The following is a 23,591-nucleotide window of genomic DNA, read 5'->3' on the forward strand; positions in this document are numbered from 1 at the left end:
GAATGTGGACAACCTAAACTATAAGAATAGCTCCCACCTCCATTCCCGCACTTGCAGAAGGTGCTGTCCGCGAACCTCCAGCTGGCGCAGATCCAGAGCCAGCCCAGATAGCGGCGTCCCGCAGTCTTATTTTTAGCCGCCGCAGCTAGAACTGTCACCTGACAGGCACCGAGGAGCTCCCAGCCCTCGCCACGCCCCGTCCCGCCCACGCGCGGCGCGTGCTGTGGAGCGGAGGTGGAGCCCAGCTTCTGGAGCCCGCAGCCCGCGCCCTGCAGCCTGCGCCGGGCGGCGATGAGGATCTGGAGCTCGGAGCACGTGTTCCGGTGAGGCCAGGCTGCGGGCCACCGCGGGGTCTCAGCCCGCGCCGGCTCTTTCCCGCCCCGGCCCCGGCCCCGGCGCCGCTGGGGGAGGCCCAGAAAGGCCGGACCGCAGACCCTGCCCCTGCTGAGCCTTATCAGCCTGACGGGAACCGTTCCCCAAGAGCGGCCTCCGTCTCCTAAGAAGAGGCTCAGGCTGCTTGTCCCTTCAAGGGTTGTGGTCCGGAGACGGCGAAGCGGTACCGTGCGGTGACGTGGAGGCACCGGCGGACCGACCGCTGGAGGCCGTGGTGGGATTGCTGACGCGCTGGGGAGGGGGTCGGCCTGTCCTATCCAGGCCCGAGGAAGGCGCGCGGCTGGGCCGGAGTGTGCCCTCCCGGGCGGCGCCGCTAGTGCGGTGCCCCAGCAGGATGACGGTGTGCATTCCCCCGCCCGGCTAGGCCCGATCTCGCCTACACCCTGTTCTTATTTGGGGCAAGGGGCGCAGGGACCTAAAGAGCAGAGGCTTGAATAGCGGCCTGGTCTTTTGCTAAGATTACGCAGGGCAGTTGATCCCACACATTAAGCCTGTTTTATGAATAGAGGGTCCAGAGCGGCTGGGGGTGGGGGGGAGCCAAGTACGGAGAAAGCACGGAGAAAGCACGGAGAAAGCACGTGGCGGGCTGTAGCAGGGATGTAGTTGTGGGCCTGGGAGGCCTCCAAGCTAGTATGGAAAACTGGGAGCTATTTAAAAGTGTTATCTTCGTCTTAAGTCATTTGTGACTTAAAGGAATAAAGATTTTGAAATACCCTTACGCCACTTACAAAAGCATTTTTTAAAGAAAAAAGTCAACTATTATTTTAAAAAGCTTAAAACTGCCTGAAATGGAATTGTCCTCCGTTGGCCTTTTATTATGTAAAATCATGATAAAAGTTTATCAAGAGGTTAAAACCTCTAAATTATTTTTAATGAGATCTTTAGAATTGATGGGATTCAATTTTAGTGTTGATTTTATTACAGCCTGCAGCCTTTCTCAACTAGAGTTTCTTGAGAGAATAATTCAAGAGATCCTTCTCTCAGTTCTGCCGAGGGTGGGCCGTAACTGGCTCGGTCTAGATGCAGAGGGGAGAAGCTTGCTGTGCGCCGCACGGGGCTGGGCCGTGGGATTGTCTTCTCCTGGAATGGTTGACAAAGACTGCTCTAGAAGTTTGTGAGATGTGGGTTGGCGAACAGAAGTGAATCGTCAGCTGTGAAAAGTCACTATTGATAAAATCCACCAATTAAAAGTGTACCATTCAACAATTTTTAATAAATTTAGATTTGTACTACCACCCCCCACCCCCCACCCCAGGCCGATTTTAAAACATTTCCATCATCCTACAAAGACCCAACACGACCATTTTGGGTTACTCTCCTCTACCACCCTTTGCTCCAGGCAACTGCTAATCTACTTTCCGTTTCTATAGATTTTGCCTTTCCTGGACATTTCATATAAATGTAATCAAAACATGTGGTCTTTTGTGTCTGCCTTCTTTTACTTAGTATAATTTTTTTGAGGTTTGTGCCTGTGGTAGCCTGTATCAGTCCTTCATTCATTTGGAATCTCTGGCATGCTGCCAGTAGGTGCTCAGGGAAGGGCTGATGTATCTCATGGAGATCAAGATGCCATTTCAAAAAGAGGGTGGCTATTTGCTAAAGGCATTTCAGTCATCCTCCAGGCTGCTGTGGAGTAGGCACTGATCCCCTGCCATTGATTTTTGAAGTTAAAAGTGAAGGGCCATAATGAAAATTGACAAACATGGAATGCATCTGGCTGAAGATAATGTTGGGTAGGCCTCAACATTAGATAATGTGGCTGACGGGTTGTCAGTGACATAGTAAGGTGCAGTGGCACAGCACAGAATGGGAAGCCCAGCTTTCTGGCTGTGTGTGTTGTGGAGTTCTCCTCTGCTTAGTCCTTTAAAATCCCTGATATATATTTTTCTTTCAGAATTATAGATCTTTTCTTTCTCTACTTGTTTCTTTTATAAATGTGTTGTACTGTCAGATGAATATTTGATCAATAGTTAATAAATTTGCTCTGGAAAGGCAAGAAATAATTAGGCACAAAAACTTTTGATCATATCAAGATTTCTTCTTTTGTCCACATCCCAAAGAAACCCCAGGGACTGGAGATCAGGCACAGCAACGAACAATATAAACAGAGAAACCCTTTGAGAAAGACATCTAAATTAGTGTGTGCGTTACCTAGACAGGGTTTCCAATTGTCTAAATCAGGAGTGTCAGACTCATTTTCACTGGGGGCCACATCAGCCCCGCAGTTGCCTTCAAAGGGCCGAATGTAATTTTAGGACTGTATAAAGGTAACCACTCCTGAACAGTTAAGCAAAAGTTTGGTGCTGCCACCGAGTAGAAACAAGGTGCCAGGCCAGATAAAAAAGGTGGAGAGCTGGATTTGGCCTGCAGGCCTTGCGTTTGCTACCTGTGGTCTAAATGGTAATTAAAAATATAGAACTGAAACATAAAAATATAGGAAGGGGCATTTAAAAGTTAACAGGATTATACATTTCATCCTCGCAGCACTGACTTAGGTTTTAGGTAGACCTATAAAATCTTCAGGAACAAAGCAAATACAAGTAGATTTCTGGCAGAGATCTAGGGCCACATATGGGGTCTGTCTGGAAAAACTCCAGCCATTTTTAATATAACAAAAACAGTTTTCATGACATTGATGTAACCTGGCAGCCCAGGAGAGTGCACTGGAATGCTCATGTGTGAATAATGATGACTTCACTGTACTAGGCAGTAGGGAGGGTAGACACCATTGAATGAGCATGTGTACTGATGGCATTAGCATTCAAAATGACTGAGGAAGTAGAACAACAAATCTGCATCAAAGTTTGCATTAAGCTTGAACACCCCTCCTCAGAAACTATTTGGGTGACTCAGAAGGCCGTAGCTATGGGCAACTGGTGATTGGCAGCTTCAGCACAACAATGCACCTGCTCATGCATCACATTTGGTGCAGAGTTTTGGGTGAAACATCAAATCAGCCAGGAGACTCAGCCCCTCCATGGCTCAGATTTGATGCTCTGCAACTTCCGGCTTTCTCCAAAACTAAAATCACCTTTTGAAAGGGAAGAGATTTCAGACTGTCAGTGAGATTCAGGAAAACACGCCAGGGCAGCTGATGGCGATTGGGAAGACTGTGTGAGGTCTCAAGGTATCTCCTTTGAAGGGGACTGAGGTGTCATTGTCCTATGTACAATGGTTCTTGTATTTTGTATCTTCTTTAATAAACGTCTGTACTTCACATAGTATGTGGTCGGATATTTTCTGAACAGACCTTTTACTCTGTGAATTCCAACAACTACCGAGAAAGGTCTGTCCCTGGTAGATAATGTCTATCTCAGGGAATTAAGGACTTTGGAGAAGATGATACCCTAAAGCAAACTTCCTTTCTAGCCAGAAGCAAGGAAGAGAATGCCCCTCCCCTCACTACCTTTATTTTTTTAATAAGAGAAATTTAACATTACAGATAAGAGTTGAAGCACTTCCCCAGTGAGGTAGCCCCCTCTCTCTTTACCCACAGGCAGATAAGATTATGAATTTGGTAGGTATCCCTCTGAAGGTATATATTCCATTTGACTACATTTACATATGCTGTGTTTATCGTTTTAGTATAGAAATCAGTGACATCCTCTTGTACAGATCTGTTGACAATTTCCCTTTCCTCTCAATAGTATGGGTTTGAGATCTGTGTATGAGTTTATACACACACCACACATACATATAACCTAGCTATATAACATTCCATTGTATTGAATGTTACAATTTACCTTTTGTCTTAGTGAAAGGACAGTAAGTTTCCCCCCTTGTTACATGTCATACTGCAGTGACCACATGTGTATAGATAATCCTGGTCCGCTTAGTAAGGGCCCACTTAGGCCAGCAATTCCCAAACTCTTGAACCTCAGGACTTCTTTACACTATTAGAAAATATTGGGGACCCCAAACAGTTTTTATTTATGTGAATTATAGGTATCCATATTTACCATATTAGAAATTAAAACAGAAATTAAATAACGCTTATTAATTCATTAAAATTAATAATACATCCATTACATTAACATAAATTTTTCGTTTTTAAAAAACTTATTTTCCAAACTCCCCAAATAAGAAGAGTGTTAATGCTCTTTCCTTGTGTGTGTACTTTTTGTTGTTGTTGTTGTTTTGGGTGTTTTTTTTGCTCATTTCTGTAGTGTCTGACGTAATAGAAGATAGCTTGATACTCATATCTACTTCTACGTTCAGTGATTTACAATCCATTGCTTTGGTTGAAGTATATGAGTAAAATCCAGCCTCACACAGTGTGTGGGTAAAACTCTGTTGGAGAAGGTAGGAGTATTTTAATAGTTTTTAAAAGTATTTGTGGCTATTTTTTGCTACTATAACAAAATAGGTAGTAATTTCTCAATGTGTTCAGTGTAAAATCTGAAACCATAATGATTGGAGTAATTGGCCTGTCCTATGCTTTGAATGAGCCTTTCACTGGTGTATGATTTTGTGGCATCTCGCACTGGTCATTTGCAATATGTGAGTTTACCTGGTTACAGCACAGGGAGGTTATCAGGTCATGGGAGTGGTTATAAGTTTTCAAAATTTCCAATTTTCACTTGAAACTCAAAATTTATTTTTGGCAACAAACACTAGTAGTTGTTTTCCTTGAAATAATGGGCTCATTTCATTGACTTTTGAGAAAATGTCTGCCAGATACCACAGACTAAGTAACCAGAGTTCGTCCCTGAGTTGTTTCAAGTACAAGCGATAGGCATGGAAAGAAGCAGCCAGCTGGGCCCGCCGCCCGAACAGCTGCCCAGCACTGCTCTGGCCTCCGTGGACCTCTGTATACAGCCGAAGTGCTCATGCATCCTTCCTGCGGCCTTTTATGTCTCATATTTGTGCCTACTGTAATTTCTTTTTAGGGTTTGCCGAAGATGGTGGTATATAGGCCACATTGGCAAGGGTTGGTGAGGTTTATTGGCGATTATTGGTTACGGAACAGACTCCTCTAGAGGGATATAAGGCACCATCAAGTCATTTGAATTTTAGGCTATAGCTAGCAGTACTGTGGTGAATAATTTTGTTATGTAAGTTGTTTAATTTTAGGGCCAAGCATAGCGGGGTATCTAATCCTAGTTTGGGTCTTAGCTATCATGTGGTTAACATTATTGAAAAGGAGTCAGGGAATCAAATGAATAATTTTATTATCTCAGCATGGATAGTCTTTTTATTTTTAAAGAATTTATTTATTTATTTTTAGAGACTGGGAAGGGAGGGAGAGAAACATTGATGTTAGAGAGTAATATCCATCAGCTGCCTCTTGGACATTCCCCAACCAAGGACCAAACCCACAACCCAGGCATGTGCCTCAACTGGGTTTCGAACCTGTGACCGTTCACTTTGGGGAATGACACCCAATCAACTGAGCCACACCAGTCAGAGCATCATCACGGATAGTGTTAAGAAACACTGGTTCGGTTTTCCTAAGTGCACGCAGTGAGCAGTGACCATGCATGTAGTTTGAAGCCCTGGCCTTAATTCATGGGGAGAGGACAGCTGTTTTACTTGACACTGCTTCTGAAGTGTAAATGTCGGTATGGTGAAAGAGACAAATAATGTCTTAGTAGTACTGTGAGACAGTTCTGACCTTGCAGACTTCCTGACAGGGTGTGGGGGCCTCTGGGTGTGTGGACCACACTCAGAACTGCTGATCTGGGCCTAGAGTCACTGTGGAGAGGGTGCAGGAGCACTTTGCCTAGTTCGTGGCTGCCTTCATGCTTTTTATTTTTTGAAACTTGCTATTATGGAAATTTCAAAAATATGAAAACGTGGGGACTAAAATGCCCTGCCTGAGTGGCTAAGTCCCGTGCACCAAAAAGTTGAGGGTTTGATCCCCCATTGGGGAACATACCTAGGTTGTGAGTTGTATCCCTGGTTGGAGGTGTATGGAAGGCAACTGATTGAAATTTCTCTCACACTGATGTTTCTTTCTCTCTCCTTCCCTCTCTCCCTAAAATCAATAAACACGTTCTTGGGTGGGCATTTAAAAGAAAAGTGGAGACTGGAATAATAGTGCCCAGTGCCATCTTCCAGATTGACATTCTCCTTCTTGCAGCCAGTCTGGTTTCATGTGTCCCCACCCACTGTTCCTTCCTCCAGTTTATTTTAGGCAAATCCCAGACATCCTGTAATTTTACCCCACGTCATGTTTCTGACACCCTCACCATGCATAGAGAGAGGCCTCAGTTATCCTTCACACTTCCCAGTGTGGGGAGGGAGTGAATTCTCCCATCGTCCTGGCACCAGCACTTTCCTCCATGTAGCGTCTTGTTGAGGGGCACAGAGGCTTCCTGCTCTGGGGACAGATTCCCACTCCACCATGTTAACGTGAGCTGTGACCAAGGACTATTCTTTCTGAACTTAGTTGTAGTTCCTTGTGTGTCTAACACAGGCAGCTGACGGAGAGGTGAGTCATATTTTCTTGCTGTCTCTAGGTAAACTACACTCTCAGGGGCTCTGCCAACCTCTGTTACCAGCGGTCTTGTCTTCCCAGTCTCCCCCATCCTCTTCAACACTTCATGTGTCCAGACTCTTCTCTTTTTTAAATGTTTTATTGATTATGCCATTATAGTTGTCCCATTTCACCGCCTTCATTCCCCTCTACCCTGCACTCCCACTCCCCCCCCATTCTCCCCTTTCGTTCATGTCTATGTGTCTCAAGTTCTTTAGATTCTGTATTATCCATACTATTCTTGTCTTCCTCCCATCTATTTTCTACCTACTATCTATGCTACTTAGTCTCTGTACCTTCTCCCCCCTTCTCCTCCTCCCACTCCCCTGTTGCTAACCCTCCATGTGATCTCCATTTCTATGGTTTTGCTCCTGATCTAGCTATCCTCTTAGTTTGCTTTTTTTTTAGGTATGGTTGTTAATAACTGTGAGTTTGCTGTCCTTTCACTGTTCATCTTTTTTATCTTCTTTTTCTTAGATCTAAATCCTTTTAACATTTCATATAATAAGGGCTTGCTGACAATGAACTCCTTGAACTTGACCTTATCTGAGAAGCATTTTATCTGCCCTTCCATTCTAAATGAGAGCTTTGCTGGATAGAGCAATATTGGATGTAGGTCTTTGGCTTTCATGACTTGGAATACTTCTTTCCAGCCCCTTCTTGCCTGTAAGGTCTCTTTTGAGAAATCAGCTGACAGTCTGATGGGGACTCCTTTGTAGGTGACTGTCCCCTTATCTCTTGCTGCTTCTAGGATTCTCTCCTTCATTTTAATCTTGGCTAATGTACTTATGATGTGCCTTGGTGTGTTCTCCCTTGGGTCCACCTTCTTTGGGACTCTCTGAGCTTCCTGGACTTCCTGGAAGTCTATTTCCTTTGCCAGATTGGGGAAGTTCTCCTTTATTATTTGTTCAAATAAGTTTTCCACTTGTGGCTGTTCCTCTTCCCCTTCTGGTACCCCTATAATTCAGATGTTGGAATGTTTAAAGATGTCCCAGAGGTTTCTAAGCCTCTCCTCATTTTTTTTGAGTTCTTGTTTCTTCATTGTTTTCTGTTTGGTCATTTTTTTTCTTCCTTCGGTTTCACTTGATTGATTTGAGTCCCAGGTTCCTTCCCATCACTATTGGTTCCCTGTGCATTTTGCTTCATTTCACTTAATGAAGCTTTCATTTTTTAAATCTAATTTGTGACTAAAATCAACCAGTTCTGTGAGCATCCTGATCACCAGTGTTTTGAACTGTGCATCTGATAGGTTGACTATCTCTTGGTCGCTTAGAAGTATTGGCTCTGGGCTTTGAGCTGTTCTTCTTGAGCCATAATGTTTTGGTCTATTTGAGCATATAAGGTGCAGAGCCTTAGGTGTTCACCAGGGCAGTGCCACCCAGGTTGCTGGGTTGTGATGCTGTATGTGGGGGCGGGGTCAGAGAGGGGCAATGGCGTTTGTTCTGCTCTCTCTCGGATTTTGGTCCCCTCTGCTGCTTCCCACAAGCAAATTGGACCCTTCTGGTTCTAGTTCCCAGATATGTGGGCTTGTGTACCCTCCAGAACCCTGTGGGTCTTTCCAACAAACTCTCTGTGAGCCTGGGAGCCTCTCCCAGCACCTCGACCCCCCATAGTTTTTCTAATTGGTGATTTCGGGCTTTATGTCTTGGTGCTGGGCCCTGGGTTGCTTGGTCTGTCTCACTGCTTGTTCCTTTGCCTGGTTTATCTGAGTGTGAATGTGTGACTGTGGTCAGCCAGCCACCTTGTGCCCTCACTGGGTCCGCCCGTTGCCACCCCACACCCGGGATCTGCCAACTGCCGCTTGCGCGCCTGGTTCGGTCCAGTCGTTTTTTCCTGCCCCACCTGTCTCTGCCAGCTGCTTACTCTGCCCCTCTTACTGGTCTGGATGAATGGTTCGTTGTTGTCGAACTTTGGTATAGTTTAATTTTCTGTCTGTTTTCGTTGCATTCTGGTTTTTAAATATTTGTTGTTCATAAACTTGGTTGTATGAGGAGGTACAGTGTTTCCACCTAATATCTCCATCTTGGCCCCAGACTTTTCAGGTTTTGCCTGTCGAATGAGTGTTTGAATGAGGGTCAGCTATTTTCTTTTAATTTTTTAAAATTTTATTTACTTATTTTCAGAAAGAGAGGGAAAGAAACATCCGTGTGAAAGAGCAACATCAATTGGTTGCCTCTCTCGTGCCCCCTACTGGGGACCTGGCCCACAACCCAGGCGTGTGCTTTTAGCTGGGAATCAAACCAGCGACCTTTTGGTTCCCAGGGTTGTGCTCCACTGAACCACACCAGCCAGGGCTCAGCTATTGTCTTGAACCAAGAAGTGTGTGATACTGACTTCTGTACTTTTTATTTTTAAAATGTTATGTTTATCCTTTTTCTTCATTGTTCTGTCAATGTCTATATGAATTTGTGTGGTCATCCTGCTGTAACTAGTGGAATTATTATGTGAGTATTTTAAGTGGGTTGTATTTAGTTTAAATAATTAGCTCAAAGATTCAAGGTTTCTAAATAAAAGAAACATTAATGTGGAAGATATGCTTAATACAAGTATTTCTTCAACTTTTCGGTCGTTTTGAGTAATTTTAGAAGACATAGCCTATTCTGCTTAAAGTAATGGTTTTTATGAGAACAACCCTTAGGAACTTGACTTTCAGAGCTCACAGATCATGTTGGTGAGAAAGCCTGCCTGCCTGTGTAACCAGGACCCTTCCTGCTTTCATGTATCTCTAAATTCTCCTTCTTCCCCAAGGTCTTAGATTGGCCATGTACCTGACAGCTCTTCCTCAGAAGAAAGGGCTCACTCTCCATATCCCATAGAGTCGTCCAGACCAGCCAGGTCTCAGCTCCATCTCTGTGCTAAAGCCAGTGAACACATTAACTTAGTGACATGATTCCATGGTTTGTAAAAGTATTTCTTTTTCAAAGAGGGGGTTCTAGACCAGGCTCTGACAATTTAGAGGCCATAGAATGTAATGGAAAGAATGTAGGGTAGGGAGCTGGGTAGGACAGACTAGACCTTGTTCTACTCTGGGCCTTGCTGCTAACTTTTGGACCTGGGATAAGAGTTTTGTGAAGATAAAAAAAATTAATGGTCAATAAATTATACTGTCTGAAAAAGACATCAAATATGGACTAAAACCCTTTAATATATTCCTAAATCTTTAGTATTTGATTTAGTAACTCCATTTCTAGGAATTTATCCTAAGGAACAATTAGGTATTTTGAAAGACTAGGGGAGATAAATGTTCACTACTGTCTTTATTTTACACTGCAAAATGGGAAGCAATCTAGGTAACCCACCATTGGGGAACAGTTACATATAAATATCCACAAGATGATGTATTGTGCAGCTATTCATAATCACATTCATGAAAATAGCTTTATGATATAGAAAAATGTCATTTAAATATAAAAAGCAAACAAGTCCATGTATTGAACATGATGCCAGTTTAATTTTTAAAATGTGTAGGCATGTGTGCATGTGTGAGCATAGGTCTAGTTCTTGGGTCCAGGCTGTGTCTACACATGCTGTTCAAACATGTTTGGGGGCACCTAGAAAGTGACGGTGTTGATACACAGGTACCTGTGCAGGTGGCTCAGATGCTTCCTGGGAGCACACGCATCCTGAAGGAAGGGAGAATTAGGACATTAGGTGCTGTGGTGGGAAGGCTGACCCTGAATATAGCACAGTGGTACCTGACTAGGCTCCCACCAGACTTGTGTCTGAGGTTCTGAGCCTAAAAAAGCACAGTGCTTGGGAAAGCAGTGGGGCAGCAAGTACCTGGCTTGGGACCACTGATGGCAAGAAACAAATTGGGGACAAAGGTATCCATCCCCTCACCTCAAGGGCTCAGGGCCAGAAAAGGAATGGTGGTGTCCTACAGGGAAAGTCTCAGGGTCAGCACAGGAATCCCTCCGATTCTCCCACGCAGATGCTGATTTTTATAACCAGAAAAATATGTGGCCTCTTCAAGTTACATACCATTTAGAAGTTGAAACAAAATAGTTGCTTCTTCATAGCACATCTGTAACTGGGAGCAGTGGCCTGTTCTAGGTATGCATAAGGCAGGTATGGTGGTCTGTGATCATGGTGTCAGGCTGCCAGGTGTTGAAGTGGTTGCTTGGGACAGGAAGCCTAAGTCAGTCACAGCCAAGTCTTTATTCACTGCAGCAGTGCAGGCTGGAGTCAAAAATGGTGCCAACTCCCTAGTGTTTCATTACCCCCGTGGAATAGCAGGCAGGTGACAGGCAAGGGATGGGGATAATTGTCCCACTGCCTACTAGCTCCAAACTAAAGCATTTTCCTCTTTCTGGACTGGAGGGAGTGCAAAGAGAGAGGAGGAAGTGCTATGACAGGAAAAGTGCTGAGCCACAGGGAAGGGCCCCCGGTGATGACGAAGCCTCTGTGTGGAGACTCCTGGACTAAGACTGCAGACCTGCTGAGCACAGCTGCCAGGGCCTGAGTTCTTGTTTGTGCCCGAGGTCCCTAGTAAGGCCTGGTGGCACAGTGTTCTGACTGCCTGAGGTCAGCTGAGAAGGATAACAGAATCCATGATTTGGGTCTGGACCCGGACTCCTCAGATATATTTGTTTGAATATACCTTTAGTTAAAACCAAGAGAAAGAGCTTTTTTCATTTCATGCTGTGGCATACAGCATCTCTGACTCCCAGCACCACGCTGGCACATTTTACAAATCATAGGGATTGCTTGCTTATGCTGGGTGATTGTATTTTCCCTCCAGCCACCCTTGGAACACTGTCATCAAAGCTGCTATGAGGAAGTACCCAAATCCGATGAACCCCTGTGTCGTGGGAGTTGATGTACTGGAGCGCAGTGTGGATGGCAGCGGCCGGCTTCATAGCCACCGCCTCCTCAGCACTGAGTGGGGGCTGCCCGGCTTTGTGAGAGCGGTGAGCCTGCAGCTGCCTGCCCCTGCTGCTACCTGCCCCGCCCCAATACACCTACACCACCCAACTGGTACCTACTTTGCTTTCACTACACCTGCATCACCCCAGCTGTGTCTGCTTTGTCCCGCTGGCACCCATCTGCAGAAAATGACAACCTTCCCTTAGACCCAGAGCATCCACTCTGGGTTTCTGGTAGGCCCAAGAGATGATCTGTTTCTCTGTAAACTTCACTGAACTCTCCACTTCCATGGGTCCTGACACATCTGACACATGACATGGCTCCCACACCCTCAGCCACCCACCTACAAGTCCTCTCGGGCATCACTCCACAGTGTTAGTTAGATCTGTTTGTTCAGGGTACTATAGCAAAATACCACAGATTAGGGGCTTAAGTCACACACGTTTGTTTCCTCCTTGTTTTGGAGGCTGGAAGTCTGAGAGCAAGATGCCGGGAGGGTGGTTTCCTCTGAGAACCATGAGGGATGGTTCTGTTGCAGCCTCTCCTTGGCTCATAGAAAGCTGCCCTCCCACCACCTCCTCACAGGGTTTACCCTCCTGCCAACCCCCGAACTCTGCATGGTGCCCTCTTGCCCTCCCTCCTGCACTCTGCTATAGGCAGAGGGCCTTTCCTGCACTCCTACCCACTCCCACCCTGTTTTTTGTCAAAGCATTTATCACTGTCAAACAGTCAACTTTGCTCAAATTCATTCATTTGTTCAGTGTCTGTCCCAGCTGCCAGAACAGAAACCCGGATCTGCTGCGCTGGGCCTGGCTGCCACTGCGCCCCCTGCTGTGCGGATAAGTGAATTAGTAAAGCAAATGGTGGTGTGTGTTTAACCCTACAAAATGAAATCTTAACACATCATCATGCTAGTTTTGTTTGTTTTTTAGATTTTGGGAACCACTAGGACTTTGACATATATCGAAGAACATTCTGTTGTGGATCCAGCGGAAAAGAAAATGGAACTTTGCTCCACCAATGTAAGCAATGATCTAAGATGAGAAAGGTGCTTGGTGTGTCTTGGTGATGTGCTTAAAGGCTTCATTTAATTTTATTTCCAGCCCATCTTTTGTCTCAGTGATCATTTATTTTTAATAGGCTGAACTTATCTAGTAGTATTATACTTATTTTATTCCAATACAATAAATGTATAGAAAAGTGCACATAATGATGATATTGTGAAAGAGTGAACACTCCTACGTAACCAGCAGACAGACAGAATGTGACCAGCCGCTGCACCTCCCCACCACCCGCCCTTGCTTCCAGGATTTCCACCCCCACACCCAGGATAACTCTCTCCTGACTTCCAATAGCAGAGGCGATTTTTAACAGTAATTTTATTTTATTTTTCTTTGGATTTAGCAGTAATCTAAAAGCAACTTATCTCTTTCACCCTCTCTCATGTCTCTTAATTAAAAAATTTTATATTGGCCTAATGCACACTCATAAAACACATTGGGAAAAATGCATGGGCTAGGAATGTGGTTTACTTTATAAAGCCTTATTGTGTGGATCATGTCACTGTATACTGGAAGGTGGGGTTCTGAACTACTTACAGTTTTTGATATACCATCTGTGACTTTTGCCAATGGCCCCTTGCCTTTGTCCCCAGCAGCCCTTCTGTGTAAAGTCACAGGGAGCCTCGCAGGTGTTAAAAAAGGAAAGTCTGAGAGCAAGACACCAGTAGGGTGGTTTCCTCTACTCAGCTTTTTACCCCCACCCCGTGCGCCATTCCTGACGATGTACATATTGTTTTCCCTCTTCTACTTGGAAAATTCCACTTTGTCCTTCTCAAAAGCTGAATTTTCAGTAAAGAAGGATTGCTCATGCTACAGCGAGGGCTCGTAGAAAGGAAAAAGGGTATGGAGTAGGACAGCTGGGAACCTATGTCCTGAAATTATCACTGAATAGCTGTATGACTGCATATGTTCCCTGTTAACCTTTTCTGGGTCTCACATTCCTTGTCTCAAAAAAAAAAAAAAGAACAAATCTCATAATAGTGTTATGAGGATTAATGAAGGGAAATCGGGTTTATAAAATAGAGCCTAGCATAAAAATATTGCACATAAAATGATAGTACCTAATCTGAGTTTAATTGTTAATGTCATTAAATATTTCCGTACACTGTAATAACTAACTAATGAGACTCTTGATTACTTTGCACTTCATAGGAGGAAAGATATTTCCTAGCAACCACTTTGCTGGAACAGAGAGGCCAGGCAGGGGGCTTCAGTGGAAGATTATTACATGAGCAAAAAAAATAAGTGCTTTATGTTTATTAGTGCTAGAAGATTATATTGCTCTTGACCACTTAATTTAAAAAAAATTGTCTTATATTGGAATTGTCTCTTTGCTAAGAGAGTACATTGGGTTTAACAAGGATAAAATGCCATTGGCCAATGTAGTAGCCACATGTGGCTGTTTCCATTTAAATTAGGATTAAGTAGAATTAAAAAATAACTGCCTCAGTCACACTAGCCACATTTCAAGTGTTCACTGACCACACATGTTTAGTGGCTTCAGCAATGAATAGCACAGATGTAGGACATTTCTAACATTATAGAAAATTCTGTGGGACAGTGTTGTTCTAGCGCTCCAGTATTTAAATAGGCTTTAATATTAAATATTAAAAATGCACATGAGTGGCTATTTGGTTTGCAGGAAACAGCACTGGAGGAGACAATACCTATCCAACCTTGCTGTCAGAGTCTGTGTAGGTTTAGGGCTCTGCCCTGTAAACCTCCGGACTCAGGATCCCACAGCCAGAGTCTGCCACCGGTGGGAGGGGAGCTTCCTGCTTGTTCACTTGCTTGCTAACCCATGCATATTTTGTCTTCTTCTGCTGAGGGGTTGGAAGTTTGAAAATACAGGTCTTCCCGCTATCCTAAAGTAGACTGTTCCTATGAAAGCTTAGGTAAGCCAAAGTGATGTAAAGTGAAGAAGTGATTTACTTTAGGACACATCTTGGTAACCACGCACAAAATAAATGGAGATAAAGCACAGACACAGACACAGTTCACAGCTCTGGGGCTGGATGCTGAGATGCTGAGTGGGTTCCTGGGGAAGGAGCGTGGGGAGCCGCCCTCACCGCGTGGGGTGTGCACTGCCTCTGTAAGGATTTGCTGCAAAACAAATGATGAACGCAGTTTCTGCTTTTCATCTTTTTTCATAAAAGCAAAGATCTCCTTTGGATTTCTTTCAGTTGGTGAAAACAGGGACTAATGTAGGTCTTTCCTAAAAGCAAAGTGGAACATGCAAACTTTCAAAAAGTGGGGATACCTGTCCCTTGAAGGCCAGGCCTGGCTCAGGTTTGGGTGGGGTGTGGAGACAGGGCAAGTAACAGTAACTGGGAGCAGCAGCCAGGACACCATTTCCCTGAGACTTAATGTGGTGGTACCTTCTGGGCCTAAATGTTTCTCCTGGTCTGGCTTCAGTAAGTGCTGATTTGGGGATGGAAGGGTGTGGGCAGATGGTTTGGGAAGAAATGCAAGATAAGTAGAACCTAAAGCCATTGTTCCTTTTTTCAAGATCACACTCACAAACTTGGTGTCGGTGAACGAGAGGTTGGTGTACATACCCCATCCAGAGAACCCTGAAATGTACGTGGTCTCGCCCTGGCACTGACATGCTGAACTCCAAGGTCAGGGTGGGGTGGAGTCGCCCCTCTCTTAGGGCTGCTCAGCCTTTTACTTCTTGCTCTTCCTTAGGACTATGCTCACACAAGAAGCTATCATCACTGTGAAGGGGATCAGCCTTGGCAGCTATCTGGAAAGTTTAATGGCCAACACAATATCATCTAATGCAAAGAAGGTATGGATCTCAGTTTGGGCCCTGTGTGTGTGCTGTAGCTGGTAAGTGCCAGCATGAACAGGTGAAATGTGTGGTCCCATAAGTCCGTAAATGCTGGGCCCTCTGTCTAGTTGAGCTTGTAATGCCACAGCATGTCCCACATTTACATTAAAAAACAGGCAAAGGCGACCATCCGAGGGACAAGTGCAGGATGAACCCAGATGAGGCAAAGAACCGAAATATCACAGGCTCAGTTAACACAACAAACCCCACTCATCAAAAAAAAGTGTTTGCATTGTCAGGCAGGATATTCGGGATTTTTCATATTTAATGGGCATTATGTGGCTTTGGCCAAACCTCTGCACTTGCCAAGTTTCCCTGGAATCGGTTGCCAGTCTCTGCAGGATTGGCGAGTGAGGTTGGTGGAGGTGAGATGAGAAAGGGCACGGCCAGGAGGCCGTCCTCCCCAGGGTCCCTAGCAGGAGGGCTCAGCCTTCGTAAGGCAGAGACTATGCCCAGAACCCAGGTTGCCCCTCTCCAGCAGAGCTGTTGGAGAGAGGTTGGACATGTGCAAGTTCAAGTCATGCTGTTCCCCAGAACAGGGCCTTGACTTTTTACCTTAGCTTACCTCATAGGCTCACATCTTCCCCAGGCTGTCCTTGCTTTGCTCCCACCCCTGGCTTTTCCTCTCCCCCTTTCTCCTGTTTTTTTTTTTTTCAGGTTGGGGGGCAGAAGTGATTCTTCATTTTGAGGATCAGTTAGATGCTGCCTAAACTGTATTTCCTACTGTGCTTAAGTCACAACTTAGTGGAAAACCACTTATGGCTTGCATTTAGTCTAGAAGAGCCCATCTGTCCCATTGCTTAGAAAAATCCAGTTTGAGAAATACAGTCGCTTAGCTCAGTTCAGGGAAGGCAGGGGAGCCACAGTGCCGGACACTGCACTCATGGTCTTTGCACAAGCCCTCCAGGGAAGAGAGAGAACCTTACTGACCTGTGTGTCCAGGGGAAGTAAATACTGGCTAAGGCCAAACTTCAGACCTTTGAGAAAAATTAGGATAAACTCAGTGTGGCCAAATAAAAATTTTACTCACTTATTTTAGGGGTTATTGCGTTGAAGGCCTGACAGAGATCCAGTTGTTCCTTTAGCTATAGTTATGATTTGACAGCATCCCTGGTCAGTTGGGGAGAAGCTTGGGAAAGCTGGTAGTCTGAGGGTGGGCACAGGGGATGGAGATGGAGAGGCAGGTCATCCAGGGGTTCAGGAGCCTCGGCTTAGGGACAGTGCATGGAGGAGGCCATGAGGGTGAGTGCTGTTTCCCCTTGTCCTGCACTGAGGAGGTGACAGTGTGGATCAGGAGTGCCAGTGTCAGTATAGCCCAACCTGATGCAGGAATTTTAGGCAGAATACTTACCACCTTATTTCTGAACTTGAGAAACTGCCTGCTTCTAGTGAAAAATTGCTCACAAACGGTTACTGCTGTATCTTTAAAACTGCAGTACTTTTCTTCTGCCGTTTAAATTACAGGCTTACAGCTGCCATCTGCAGTGAGAGGCAGATTTCTTATAGCATGTTGAAACCCTTCTGTGTTGCTCCAGGGGTGGGCTGCTATTGAGTGGATAATTGAAAACTCTGAAAGCGCTGTGAGCTAACGGGGTCTGCACCTGCACCTTTTGATGAACGGTGGTAACTACACTATTCTTTAACCTGGTAGAGAATTTAGCAACTTGCTAACCCCGTGCATGTTGTGAGGTGCTGGACAGGTATGTATGCGATGGAGCTGCGTGCGAGTCTGCAGGCCCTGTGCTCCGTAGTACCTGCCGTAGAGAAAACCACTAGGTTCGTCCTCTTCCTAATTCACCTCCTTGTTTCATGGCAGGAGTTATTTTCAAGGGAAACCTGAATACTTGTTATCTTGTCCCTAATGGAATACTGGGTTACATTTCCTATAACTCAGGCATAATAAACAGGTGTTTGTTATTGGGTCCAGACAGCGTTAAAGGCCGAGATCACGGCAGGGCTTTTCATCTGGAGTAGGGTTAAAGCATTTGCACACGTTCTCATAAAGACCACTCGGTGCCCTTGCTCCAGTGCTGCGAGGAGAAACTTGGCCTACCTCCTTGCTCTCTCAGGCCAGCACTTGGCCAAGCGCCTGCCACAGGCCATTTCCTTTTAGTGGCCAAAGCCATTTTTAGCACCTCCTTGACCTACACAAATATCCCTTGGTTTTGTAGGTCAGCAGTGTCTGCCTGTCAGAACTGATTTGACACTTCATTGGTCAGCAGCAATCTCCCTACCTTACAGGAAAGTCTGAGTTTCCTGCTACCCTCTGTTCAGGAAATCCCTACTCTCCTGCCTTGAAACTCCCACCCTGTTGACTTTCTCACTGTGCTGATCTGGGCCCCACTTCCATGGTCAGTCCGTCTGGCTGGCTGTCAGCAGCATCTGTATACACCGAGTGTATACATCTGTATACACTGACACATTTCATGCATCAGTCAGCAAACGAGAGCCATGGGGTTCAGGCTTCTTTGAGAACTTGTTGCTGATTTTTCTTAAGTCATTGAAGTCTAGGTTTGCCAGACACCTTTACCTTGAACTCAAAGTCATGGTCTGTGACTGATTCTCTTTTCTTCCCTGGATGCACCACTAAGGTGGCCACATGTAGAGGGCCTGCCTGCTGGGAGAGCATGGTGTGTATGGGCATTGTGGTGTATGTGATGGTGTCACTTTGAGTTGTGGACTCTGTTACATTCAGTTTCCTCGTACTAAGCTGCCTCAATCTTTAATCAGATGCCTCATCCAAAAAATCAAAGAGGAAAGAAAGAGAAAAAAAGAAAGGAAGAAAGAAGCGTGTCCTGGATATGGTTCCCCAGTACAGTCTGAAAGGTATGGAATCTGCTGGAACCTGCTGCCTGCCCGCTCATAGCCCCCGCCAGGCTCCTGGTGGTGACCATCCAGGACTGAAGGCCTAGCCAAAGCGCAGGTGGAGTTCTAGTCCATTGCAGAGTGAGACCCAAAGGAAGAAGACCTCTGACAGGAGGAAGACAAGGACCATGAAGCTGCCACTTTGTCATCCTGATTGCTGACCAGGGTCCTGGGAACTGGCCCTGCTCACAGCCCAGTTGCCCCATGCCAGCAGTTAGTCAGATTGTTCATGTGCCTTGTCTATTTTCTGCTTAGCCGCAGCTCCCAGCTCTTTCTTGCCAGTTCTTAGGATCTCGCTAAATAGCTTTTCTCTTTTCAGAGAGCTGCCCATTTCCCTCCCATGCCTCTGAAATGACAGTCTTCACCACCAGCCTCTTCACACATATCTGGCTACCATGTATCATTTGAGACGGTGTTGCCAAGTACCCTTCTCATCACAGCAAAAAAATCTGCACACCCTGTAGTAGGGGCGTCCTCCCCCCACAGGGACATGTGTGGTTGACAGTACCATGAGTTTTCCAATCAGGGGCAGAATTGGTCAGCAGAGCAAAGCACTCTGTCCTCGGCCTGCAACTAGTCTGTCCTGCCACTCTAGACCAGTGACCCCAAGCGCTGAAGGCCCGTGTCACTTCTCACCGTTCAGACCTGTCCTCATGGAGAGCCACTGTCAGGAGGTGGCGGCGGCAGCGCTCATGATTTTAAGCACTCGGCTATCCAGGAGGATTCAAGGTACTTCCAAATCAAGAGTTTAATTTTCCCATTTTCCAGAGTAAAATGTACAACTTCTTTCAATATATTGCAAATTATAAAAATCTTAGAGAAGGCCTCCTCCATAAAGAGTAGGTAGAACTGTTTCACTGTGTTTTATTAGATAAACTAATTATTCGATACTAATTATTTTACTTTTTGTTTGATAATAGTACTTCCAATCCAAAATGAAATTCTATTTTTATCAGACTGTTTAATGAATATAGCTTAAGGTAAAATAGAGTTACAAATTTTATCACAAAAGAAAACTCTTAACCCCTTCTACAGAGTAAGGTTCAATCAACCCTTCTGAGAGGAACTGAAACTTCTTTGGCAGTTTCTGCCATTAATGCTAGATTTCTAAATAAATAAGCATATTGTACTATTTCTTGATTCAGCAATTTCAGATATTACCTGTTGGCTTCCTGTTGTGGTAGATTATTATTTTACCTGTCTTACATCTTCTCTCCCTCCCTTATTTTTCCAGTATAGCTATATTGTAATTTATGGCGAAAAGTACACTCATAGTTTCCAGAACTTTGAAAAGGCATTACAAAGCCAAACCTAAATACCATAATTGTGTTTTCCTAATATAACTTTTTCCCTTGAATGTACTACTAATCTTATTTTTTCACCAATTTAATTTTATTTTTTAAAGTCTGTGGCTGAGTCCTTCTACAACGCTTACCTACTCTCCACAGCGCCCATGGCATCATTTTCCATGGGCCAGACCTTGGAGGTAGCATCTCCCTTTCCGGTTTCCTGGGTGCTGTCCTTCCTGGTCTCACTGTCCTCTGACCAAGCGGCCACAAGGCTGTCCTCATTCCTGGGCATTTCCTTGGCCCACCTCCTTTCCCAGAACCCTTGCCTCCTGGATTCACTCCCTTCACTCCCTTCCTCTCTGTCCTTTTCTAGAAGGAGAAGGAGATCTTGTAGTAGCTCCTAAGCCTTGGTGCATATGAAAATGTTTATTCTGTTTTCATGCTTCATTCATAGCTTGGCTGAACATATGATTCTAGATAAAAAATATTTTCACTCAAAATTTTACAGGAATTGCTCCATTGTTTTGTACTCTGATTCTTGATTCTCTGTATGTGGGTTTTTTTTCTCTCTGAATGCTTTTAGGATCTTTTTATCTCTGATGTTGTGAAATTTCATATGGTTAAGTCTGATCTGAAGTACTCTTTTAAAATTCATTGTGTTGGCCCTGGCTGGTGTGGCTCAGTGGACTGAACACTGGCTTGCAGACTGAAAGGTCACTGGTTTGGTTCCTGGTCAGGGCACATGCCTGGGTTTCAGGCCAGGTTCCTGCGTGGGGGTGTGCACCAGGCAACTGACTGATGTATATCTCATGCATCATTATTTCTCTCCATCTCTTTCTCCCTTCCTTCATCTCTATCTAAAATAAATAAAATCTTTTTAAAAATTCACTGTGTTGTATGTGTTAAATTCCTGGTATATAAGATATTACTAGGGGGGAATGAGTGAAGGGTACACAGGGCATTCCTGTCATTTTGCAGCTTCCTGTGAATCTATAATAATTTCAAAACTAAAAGTAAAACAGTTATCTGACATCACGAAAAATAGCATGGAGATGGGTGCTCCAAGAATCAGTCCTTCCAATGAAACAGCCAGTAAGCCGGTAACAATGACAGAACCACCTTTGTTTCTTAGTTTATTTTGTTCACTAGATTCCACATATGAGTGAAATTATATGGTACTGTTCTTTTTCTGCCTGGCTTATTTCACTTAGTATAATATTCACCAGGTCTGTCCATGCTGTCACAAAGGGTAAGATTTTTTTCTTTTCATGGTCAAGCAGTATTCCATTGTGTAAGTGTACTATAGCTTTTTTATCCACTTATCTACTGAGGGGCTGTTGGGCTGCTTCCAAATTTTGGCTATTGTAAGTGCTACAATGCACATAGGGGTACATATATTCTTTTGAATTAGTGTTTCGGGTTCCTTCAGATACATTTCCAGAAGTGGAATCACTGGGTCATAAGGCAGTTCCATTTTTAATTTTTTGAAGTATCTCCATACTTCTTTCCACAGTGTCTGTACCAGTCTGCATTCCCACCAACTGTGCACTAGGGTTCCCTTTCTCCACATCCTTACCAGCAGTTGTTGTTTGTTGGTTTATTGGTGATGGCCATTCTGACAGGTGTGAGATGATATTGTGGTTTTAATTTGCATCTCTCTGATGATTAGTGATGTTGAACATCTTTTCATGTGTCTATTGGCCATGTGTATGTCCTCTCTGGAAAAGTGGCTGTTCAGTTCCTTTGCTCATTTTTAAATTAGATTGTTTTCTTGGTGTTGAGTTTTATAAGTTCATTGTAAGTTTTGGATATTAATGCCTTGTCAGTGTATCATTGGCGAATATGTTCTTCCCATTCAATGGGCTGTCTTTTCATTTTGCTGATGATTTCCTTTGTTGTGCAAAAACTTTGTGGTCCCATTTGGTTGTTATTAATGTTATTATTTTTGTCTTTCTTGGCCAGGATGATAGATCAGAAAAAATTCTGCCACTAGAAATGTCCAAGATTTTACTATCTGTGTTTCCCTCTAGGATGTTTATAGTTTCAAGTCTAACATTTAAGTCTTTAACTCATTTTGAGTTTATTCTTGTACATGGTGTAAGAAGGTGGTCTAGTTTCATTTTTGACACATATCTGTTCAGTTTTCCCAACCAACACAATTGAAAGGACTGTCTTTATTCTATTGTATGTTTTTGCATCCTTTGTTAAATATTAATTGACCATAAATTAATAAATTTATTTCTGGGCTCTCTCTTCTGTTCCATTGGTCTATATGTGTTTTATGCCAGTATCATGTCCATGCTGTTTTGATTTCTATGGCCTTATATTATAGTTTAATATCAGGTAGTGTGATTCCTCCAACTTTGTTCATTTTTATCAAGATTGCTGTAGCTATTTGGAGTCTTTTGTGGTTCCATATAACAGAATCAATCAACTTATAGAATTATGGATTATAGTCAAATACTTAAACCAGGGTGTCCGAACTTTTGGCATCTCTGGACCACACTGGAAGAAGAGTTGTCATGGGCCACACATTAAATACATGGCAATATGTAATCACAAAAAAATCTCATAGTGTTTTAAGGAAATTTTTGATCTTGTATTGGGTCGCATTCATAGCCATCCTGGGATGCATGCGGCCTTCTGGCTGCAGGTTGGACACCCCCCAAACCAATCAGGGAAGCAGTTAATCTTAATTAGCCTACTCTGCAGATGTTGGACTTGCCAGCCTTCATAATCACGTGAGCCAATTCCTTAAAATAAAATTTTGATTCCTTAAAATTAGATGTATGTGTATATATGTGTACATAACACACATACACATATCGATTCTGTTCCTCTACAGAGCCCTTAATAATACATTATTGAAGCTAAATTGGTATTAATTCAAACTATATTATATAAATATAAGATGTTAATTATAATTACCAGGGTAACCAGTGAAAAAATAACTAAGAAGGTATACAGAAAAGGATTCAAAGGGAGAATCAAAATGGTATACTAGAAAAAAAATCACACACAACAGAAGACAGTGTGGAAGACTTTGGGTATGAAAAGTTATGAAATTTAGAGAAAACATAGCAAAATGTAAGAAGCTAATTCTTTAGCAGTGATCACTCTAAAGGTAAATGGATTAAATTCAAAAATTAAAAGACAAATTGGCAGAATGAATAAAAAGACATGATTATACTATTTATGGTGTCTACAAAAGACTCACTTTTTTAGACAAATAGGTTCAAATGTGAAAGGAGGGTAAAAGATAGTCTATGCAAATAGGAACCCAAAAAGAGTGGGGTGGCCATACTAAGAAAAAAAAAACATATACTTTAAGCCCTGGCCAGGTGGCTCATTTGGTTGGAGCATTATCCCATACACCAAAAGGCTGCAGGTTTGGTCCTGGTCAGGACACATAACTAGGCTGTAGGTTTGATACTTGGTCAGGGTATGTATGAGGGAAACTGATTGATGTTTTTCTCTTACACCAATGTTTCTCTCTCTCTCTCCCTCCCTCTCTAAAATCAATAAACATATCCTTGGGTGAGGTTTTGTTTTGTTTTGTTTTTAATTAAATAAATTTATTTATTTTTTGAATTGTTTATGCTGTTACAGTTGTTCTATTCCCCCCTTCATTCCCCTCCACCTTGCCCCCCCAACCCCCCCATTACCCCCCCTTTAGCTTATGTCCATGTGTCTCAAGTCCTTTAGGTTCTGTATTTCCCATACTATTCTTGCCCCCCCCCATCTATTTTCTATCTACTGTCTATGCTACTTGTTTTCTGTACCTTCTCTCCCCGTCTTCTCCTCCC

At 43.9% G+C, this 23,591-nt stretch overlaps 1 protein-coding gene across 4 annotated transcripts in view; it reads left to right on the forward strand.

Annotated features, from left to right (window-relative positions):
* Window positions 1–214: 214 nt before the first annotated feature.
* The window catches only part of PRELID3A (PRELI domain containing 3A), a 28,916-nt gene continuing 5,539 nt past the window's right edge, over window positions 215–23,591 (forward strand). Inside the window, exons 1-7 of one of the 4 annotated variants that reach the window (XM_037134487.2) lie at window positions 215–323; window positions 11,613–11,781; window positions 12,670–12,759; window positions 15,308–15,378; window positions 15,487–15,589; window positions 17,167–17,254; window positions 18,362–18,436. In XM_037134487.2, the coding sequence (XP_036990382.2) occupies window positions 292–323; window positions 11,613–11,781; window positions 12,670–12,759; window positions 15,308–15,378; window positions 15,487–15,589; window positions 17,167–17,220 (519 nt within the window). In that variant the 5' untranslated portion in view covers window positions 215–291 and the 3' untranslated portion in view covers window positions 17,221–17,254; window positions 18,362–18,436. Of the gene's footprint in view, window positions 324–6,282; window positions 6,827–11,612; window positions 11,782–12,669; window positions 12,760–15,307; window positions 15,379–15,486; window positions 15,590–17,166; window positions 17,255–18,361; window positions 20,674–23,591 lie in introns of those variants that run through there. The other 3 variants (XM_053668839.1, XM_037134488.2, XM_053668840.1) reach the window with 3 other exon arrangements.

This window comes from Artibeus jamaicensis, unplaced genomic scaffold, assembly GCF_021234435.1.
Source record: "Artibeus jamaicensis isolate MK-2021 breed Jamaican fruit bat unplaced genomic scaffold, CSHL_Jam_final contig_511, whole genome shotgun sequence".
NCBI lineage: Eukaryota > Metazoa > Chordata > Mammalia > Chiroptera > Phyllostomidae > Artibeus > Artibeus jamaicensis.